At 42.8% G+C, this 8255-nt stretch overlaps 1 protein-coding gene across 1 annotated transcript; it reads right to left on the bottom strand.

Annotated features, from left to right (window-relative positions):
- Positions 1 to 592: 592 nt before the first annotated feature.
- On the bottom strand, positions 593 to 7330 carry LOC128409602 (uncharacterized). The gene is made up of 4 exons (XM_053380180.1): positions 7269 to 7330; positions 2993 to 3154; positions 1834 to 2319; positions 593 to 1138 (listed from the first exon to the last, which is right to left on the bottom strand). Exons 2-4 carry the CDS (start codon positions 3143 to 3145, stop codon positions 809 to 811), a joined length of 969 nt encoding a protein of 322 aa, XP_053236155.1. The 5' UTR covers positions 3146 to 3154; positions 7269 to 7330; the 3' UTR covers positions 593 to 808.
- Between the last annotated feature and the right edge of the window lie 925 nt (positions 7331 to 8255).

Below are 8255 nucleotides of genomic sequence, written 5' to 3'. Positions count from 1 at the left end.
TACATCCTCTTCAAAGGCTCCATGCCTCTCCTTTCTTCTCCTGCATTTTTCTAAACTCTGACAAAGAATCAGCTGGTAAAGATGGCAATGAATAATGCATCTTTCATTCCTACGGACTGAAAGTTGCTGTTTAGTGGGCAATTACAACACCTCTGTTACATACTGAATCTTTGTTATGCTGTTGGCCAGGATGGAGAATTGGTCAGGTTGTCCCTGTCTTCCTTTTGTAAGAGGAGTGCTTGTAGAGGGCATTGTCAGTGGCAGCAACCAGAGATGGTTGCTCATTAGATTAAGTACACTAGTTTTTCATCTGCAGTATATTATCCTCCATGCCTCAATATACAAATTCTACACTTTTTGCAGCTGAACTATTTGGTTGCAGAAAGACTTCTCTTCTCAGATTTTCTCAGCTTGAGTTTCTGTGGTAGAGAGAGAAGCTAAATCTCAAACCACATATTATCAACTTCTTATTTTAAACAGTGGTATGGGGGGCGTATTTTGGGAGCTTGCCTTGATCATGACAAAATTCTTCTTTCCTTCAACAATTTGAGAGTCTGATTGATCATCTATAGGGCTGGCAGTTTTTTTAAAAAAACAATAACTTTTTCATCTCCTTTATCTTCTGCCAGAGATGGTCAATTTCTCCAAGTTCAAGCAAAAGCTAGTTGAACATTTGTCCCATTTTTTCAATGGCTCAACTTAATATGAATAACAGTTTCTTATTAAAATGTTTCAATATAAATTATTACTAGGCCGTGCAGTGGTAAGAGTCCTTAAAACCATGCCTGTGGTTTCAATCCCAGTGGAGTTAGCACACCGAACAACCATTGTCATTGTCCCTAGTTTCTTGCAAAGTTCCTTCACTTTCCATACCAAACATTTCCAGTGCATCTCTGCTGCTACAGAGCGCATTACTTGAGGCTTCTGGGCCGAGAAGCAATTTCCCATACGTTCTATAATATGGAAAATAACCACTGTCGGAAGGTGATTGCCTCAGGTTTAAAATTTCATCAAAGAGAGAGAGGTCAGAATCGCAGGACTCAACAATGGAGTCAGTTAATACTTGGTTTTCAGTGAACTGAAGACTCTCAGAACATTGGCTGGTATCCTCTGATGTTTCACAGTTTTCCTGAATATCCTGAAAACATAAAGGGGTGAGTGGTCAAAATTCATGGATTATGTGAACTAAGGACCAGTCCCTAATAACTGTGGACTACTTTGGGATGCTCTTTCAGAAATCTATGGGCCTCAGATCTGTGAAGTTGTGAGTGTTGAAACCTCTCTTTCATTATTATTTATGTATTTCTAATGGGCATGAAAATATTGTAACAAATAATGAATTTGACAAAAGAAGCAATAATTCTTCCAAAATAATAAACAGATAAGAGTATAGAGTTCCCAGGGTGTGGTTATACAGCCTCACACATCTAAATTGCCCACTTGCATATTGGCTTTTCTCTTTTTAAAAAAGACTACAAGTGTTTTAATACACATATTTATATGTAACATTTAGTTAGGCCCTAAATCTCATAGGTGAGCAGCGACAAAAATGATGTTCTGCCATCCATAAAGATGATAATAATAATAATAATAATAATAATAATAATAATAATAATAATAATAATAATTATCATTTATACCCCGCCCATCTGGCTGGGTTTGCCCAGCCACTCTGGACAGCTCCCAATCGAATATGAGAAACACAGTACAGCATTAAACATTAAAAATTTCCCTAAACAGGGCTGCCTTCAGGTGTCTTTTAAAAGTAAGATATAAAGGAAATTATTGTATGATATTGGGTTCAGCGTAAGATTTGGCCTTTCTTGTACTTACAGGACCTTCAGATACTTCCTCAGTTTCACAGCTAATTTCACTCTTGATTTCCTCTGCATTGTTTGCCACACTCCCTTCGCTCTCTGCTCCACTGTGTATTTCACTGGGAAGATCTGAGCTGCCAAAGTATTCCTCATATGTTCTATAATATGGAAAATATCCCATGGTGAGACTCACGTCCCTTAGAGGCTCATCTTCATACTTAGGATTAAAGACACAGCCATCGCTTTGAACTTCTTCTCCTTCTGCGTTCTCATGGCTCAATTCTATATTTACCTGCAGAGGGATTTCCACAAGGTTTGAGTATGTCCTGTAATAAGGTATGAACTCATTACAGGGTGCCACATCACTTGAGAAGAACAAATCATTAAAAATGGTCCACTCGGTATTGAAATCCTCAGCACTATTCTCAACTGACTTGGAGGTTTCTTGACAGGAGAGAGTTGGTGCTCTTTCCTTTGTTTCTTTCAAACTTTCTTGGCTTTTCTAGAAAGAAAATGACAAAGGTTAACGTACTGAAAGGTCTGCAATCATAATTTCATACATCAATGATCTATTATCTAATAACAATGATCACACCACTTGTAAGCAGAGATGTAAGAATGCATTGTTTTCCATTCCTCCCAGTAACCGTCTCATGCAACACTGTTTCCACTCCGCTGCAGTTCGTCCTATGCTGAAACCAATATTACATCTCTGAACATTGTGAGATGGGGAGAGCGCTATTGCTCAGTGCAAAGCATCTCCTTTGCATGCTAAAGGTCCCAGGTCCAATTCCTGGCATCTCTAGGTAGGGCTGGGTGAGAAACCTGCCTTAAACCCAGTGAGGCATCTTTTGCATGCTGCTGAGCAGAGAGCCAGGCAGGCATAGAGAGGGTCCCTTGGAGGTTGCTATAGAGAGGGAGGGCTAGGGAGTGAAAGGGGAGCCACAAGCCAGTCTGGACAACAGTGTCACTAAGACAGGGGCAACCTTTAGAAGTCTCTCTGTGTTCTTTGTTCTGCTTTCCTTCATAAAGAAACTAACTGTAAGTTAGCCAAGTGTTTCACTCTTTTTCTCTCATCTGTGAATGACGTGCTCTTCTTGTTGGCTCCCTGACATTGAAGGGCTAGGTCCTAGAGGGTGCTTGCACTTCTTCCACAGAATTAGAGGAGGCCGTACCTCCTTTGACTGCAACCTTTTCTTTAACTTCCCAGTGTTCTTCCAGGGTGAAATCCCATTTTTCTGTTTCCTCATGAATCGGCAGCGTGCTTTCTGCTTATAATTCCTTTCATCCTGGGTTACTTTAGCCTCTGAGTTGTCCTCCTCCTTCATCGTGTGTAGCTTTAAGGTGGAAATAAACAAAAAGGTCATCATGTGTGTGCTCCATGAATTTAGTCACCAAAACCAGATGCTAATACCCATAAAATCACAGTCAGGCTACCCCCACTGAGACACTTTTACTATGAAACTAGCTAACTGCAAATCCATGCAATGGGTAAGAGGTTGGCAGCACAACGCCTCTTCTTCTACCAGAGGGAAGGAGTTTTGAGCGGGAGCTGGTTCCAGCGTTGGCAGGGGGGCATATTCGGCCCCCTGCATCAGTTATTCCAGTTGCTGCACCACGCCCTTCAGTCAGCCAATAGGGCTGGCTTGGGGGCGGGATTTAGACGCGTTTAAGCGGCCGCGGCAGCACCGTGCCCCTCATTCCTCAACCTGCCCACCCTCCCTTTAGGTCACATCTATGCTTTTGACTTTGGTTGGTTGCCTTGGTTGCCCAAGGGGCCTGGTAGGAATTTTATCCATTTGGCAAATTAGTACCAGCCTCTTGGTTTTTGCCTACCTCATAGCAAATCGTCACAACTTGGCGGTTAGGCGTTGGAATATGTGTGGTATGTCGGAAGGCAGGTTGTAGCCATCACCTACCCCTCCCCTCATTGGATATTCCATTAAAGGGATCTGGCAGTCGTGGATCCTGTCCAATGCCTGCTGGTGGCTAGGGCCATGGCACGACCCCCAGTGACATCAGGGGAAGTGTCCAGTTTTATTTGCATCAACAAGCTCCTCCCACTGGTTGTTAACCCTCGGATGACTGCCCGCTGAGTGGGGTGGAGTCATGTATAGATTGTTTGATCCAATGCCTAAGCCAATACCACTCACATGCTGTAACCAATAAAGTTGTGGCCTTCTTTAGTCCATCAACCTAAAATACTTGTGTCCTTGTGTTTTAATTATCACTAAGTGGGTGGCAGGTCCTTGACTCACAAAAGGAAAGACTGAAGGACAGTCTGGCATGACAAGGACCTTCTAGTTCCTCTGGTTTGCAATAATAGAAGTGTTGCAGCCCTAAGGGGATTCCAGGAGGGTTTCAATACACCTAAGCACTGCAGAAAAGGGTTTTAGTCCCTGGTGCTTTTCTGAGGATTTTGTGATGCTGCCCTTACCAGCACAACTGGAAAATCAGGGATGACTATTTTTATGATTATTTACTAAATGCATCCATTGATTTTTCTTGCCACAAGCAGCTCAAAGCGACTTTCCAAACTTGGTGCAACATTGTGTAACCTCTCGGAAAACAAATCAGAATAAATTATCAATAGCAGTCAACATTGTACAACTTCCTGCAAACTTTGTGCAGACATAACAGGGCAAAAACTCCATAAAAAGGTCATCTGGAAGCGCTCTGAGTCATTGGTCCAAATGCAACCAGTCAAAATCATGGCCAAATCCCTATTCAGCTAGAACCCTGAGCTCACCAACTCAAACAGCTCTTTTTGCTTTGTACCTTCAACCCATCTAATGGCAAATAATGGATATGTCTGTATTCTGAACCCCATAACATTATGGGGCTTCACTGAACCTTCTCACAAAGACTTACAACTAAGCTCTCTGCAATATTTAAAAAAGTTTCTCCTATTTATATTAATCTAGCTGCCTGTTTAGCTGATTTGTCATCGTTCATATGCTGTATAAAAAGATAAAAACATTTCACTCCTTTAATTTCCCCAGAGCTGACACTGTTTTCTCATTTGTCTTGATCAGACCCATCACCCTTCAGCCAAGTTAGTGTGTAAAACAGAAGCCTTGGTTTTGTAACCTTTGTAAACATTGAATTCATTCCACGTTCCCATTTTTGTTGTTGCTGCTCTTCCCTTTTCTTACTCTGGGAGATGCACGCATGACTCAGCTCCGTCCCAACAGGATGTAACACATTCCGTCTTCCACCCACTCTTTGCATAATATGGTCCCATTTGGCATCATTCTCCCAAACAAGTTTAAAATGCACTTGTTTGTGCATACAGGCCTTTGGGGAAAGGGGACTGGGACTGTTATTTCCCTCCTGCTCTGCTGTATAGTTATACTGCTATCCTGATAGTATTTTTGTACAGCTGTTTAAAATGTTTAAACTGGATTGCTGGGCTAGATGGTCCTTTGGGCCCCTTCCAACTCTACAATTCTGATTCTATGTGTATGCCACTCTGGGTTCCTATGGGAGGAAGATGTTAGAATTCCTGCTCCATGATTGCAGGATGTTTGTGTTACTGTGCTTCAGTGGGTTAAAAATATAATGAATAAATATAGATGCCACATTATGTCATTGTAGGGAATAGAAGGCCCATGCATAGCTCTTCATAGCCTTTCCTATGTCTGCTCAGTTAAGCAAACAGGAGGACGCAGAGATCAGTGGCTGTTCTACCTCCACTGCATGCACTGGCGGAGGAAGAGGAGTGCGGGGGGAGCGCACCGCTCCTGGCAGCACGCTCCCGGTGCGGTGCCATCGCGGCTGCCCTCCCGCCCCTGCCACGCCCCCAGGACACATGCCAGTCCTGCCCCCACCTGCTCTCTGCCTCCCAGTGCCAGAGCATGAAGCTCCGCCACTGACTGCATGCCTCTGAAAGCCCATTGCATGGGGACAGTGCAACTGTGTCTTTGTTGCGGTCCTCTCACAGACATCTGATTGGCCAGTGTGAGAACAAGATGCTGGACCAGATGGGCCATTGGTCTGATTCAGAAGGGTTCATATGTTACACTACCATATTCTGGAACTGCTGGGTGTACATATCCTAAAGCCGAGAGGAAGCACATAAATGTGTATGCAATAGGCAGGGCTGGCCCAAGACATTTTGGCACCTGAGGCTGACCACAGAAGATGCCTCCCTCCTTGCTGGGGAAGAATGGGTGAGTGAATATCTACATCAGGAAGAAGGGGAGAATAAAGATCTACATTTGCCTCTCCTGTGGCTCCTGCCACCTGAGATAGTTGTCTCACCTTGCCTCTTGAGTGGACAAGCCCTGGCAGTGTAGGTATGATCAGCAATGGTAGACATTTCCACCACTGTGCTGCTCCTGCCCTCCCAGTGAGCAGTAGCAACACAGGCGACAGAAGGTCAGGAGAGCACCACCCCTGCAGCTCACTACTGAGTATGTTACAGTCAATTAATTTTTTTTACAAAAAAACCCCACTCCCATTGATTTGAATGGTAGAGATTTAAGCATGTGCTCAATGGTCTCACTGAAATCAATAATGCTTAAATGTGCTTTGTTTGAATTGTTTCTCGGTTGTGTCTGTGTGAGGCTCTATGATATGAAATACAGGAAGCTGCCTTATACCGAGTCAGATAATTGATTGATCTAGCTCAGGATTACCTGCACTGATTAGCGCAGGCATAGGCACACTCTGGCCCTCCAGATGTTTTGGAACTACAATTCCCATCATCCATAGCTAAGAGGACAAGTGGTCAGGGATGATGGGAATTGTAGTCTTAAACATCTGGAGGGCCGGAGTTTGCCTATGCCTAGATTAGCAGCTTCTCTTCTGGGTTTCCAGCAAGTTTATTTCCCAGCCCTGCTTTGACATGCTGTGGATTGAACCTGCGACCTTTGGCATGTGTTCTTGAAGGATAAAAACAAAAGACCACACTGCTTGCATTTATGCATGAGAGTGTTAAAAGCACCTCCATTGTCTTCTCTTCCTTTTCTAACAATTCCTAGCAGCTACACTGGATGCGATTCCTTTCCAGATGTAACAGTAACTGAAATACACCAACGCTCGAACAGAAAGTCACATTTTTGTAAGGTCTATCTTTGATCTACTAGTGTTTGAAGATTTTTCATCCACACCAACTCCCAAGTGGGTTCTTCTCTTTCAAGCCAAAGACTGTTCTCCAAGAAATGTTTCTTTGAAGGCAACTTCCAGGGCATCCCATAAAGACTTCACAGAGCAAAAGCCCACACATTTCAAAATAAGCTAGAATCATTGGAGAATGGAGAGGATAAAGTCATTTTCTGAACTCAGGAAATTCTGGTTATACTGCTTCCTTTTTCTTTCTTTAGACTATTCCTAATTTTGTATCTCAAACATATGCCAATGAAGTGTGGGTGTAGGTGTAAGAGGAGTGTGTGAGAGATTTTCAAGGGACTCATAGATATATTCAGCTTTCCCCTTTTCATAGCTTACCTTCTGTCAAACCACAGACCTATGAATAGTAGAAGGATTCAGTCATGACATCAAGACGGCAGTTTGTTCTCTCCTTTGGTGAGGTCATAAGTAAGGTTCCAAGAGGCTTCCAACAAGACCAGCTGCATGGAGATTGAGATGAAGATCAGAAGATTCCCCATTTTCCTTTCCTCACATTGTGTCTGGCCATGCCATATTCCTGGATAATACCAAAAAGTGCCATTAAGCTTCAGATATATACATTGTTCATCTTCTTTTGGACCTGATCCTTGTTGTATTTCTTCAAGAGACATTATTATACTGGAACTTTGAAATCTCTTGTTCTGGTGTATATTTCAAAATAAGTAAGGTACAAAGATACAATATGGTGGCATGATGTGAGACCGATAATGCTGGGTGTTTGCTGAACTACCGATATGCAACCTCTCATTTATTGTGCAAGTGCGGTGGTTCAGTATCTATGCCACACTTTGCCTGAATTAGTTGGACAGAGAAAACATCCCTCTTCAGCAAGTTGGGCTATTGCAGCAAGTTGCCCCTACTGGATCGCACACAAGGCCCAGCCTTTTAAAAATTGAAACTGGACTGGGGGCCTGTTTAGCATGCGAGGGAGAAGCTTACATAGTGTTGTCAGTACTGTATATAGATAATCAAGATTGACTCAGGTGGACAATTTTTAGTGAAATATGAAGCTTTTTAGATTGCCTTCAGTAAGTCACTTATCCCCCTGCCTTTTCTACCTTACAGGGTTCTTGTGATAATGAACTGGGATCTTTCATGCACCTGTAAATACAAATGCAAGCACATTTTCAACCACTTGATTATTATTACTTCTTCATGTTCAGTCCATTCAGTTTACTGGTCCACCAAAAGCAGTTTTATCCATTGAGATTGTGAGTTACTCTAAACTTAGCATACCGGGTGCTTTGGGGTAAGATGGGGCGAGGCATTGCATAACATTTGTAGGCAAGACAAAAGAAATGTATG

Source organism: Podarcis raffonei, chromosome 2 (genome assembly GCF_027172205.1).
Source record: "Podarcis raffonei isolate rPodRaf1 chromosome 2, rPodRaf1.pri, whole genome shotgun sequence".
NCBI lineage: Eukaryota > Metazoa > Chordata > Lepidosauria > Squamata > Lacertidae > Podarcis > Podarcis raffonei.
This window is presented reverse-complemented; position numbering and strand designations above follow the sequence as displayed.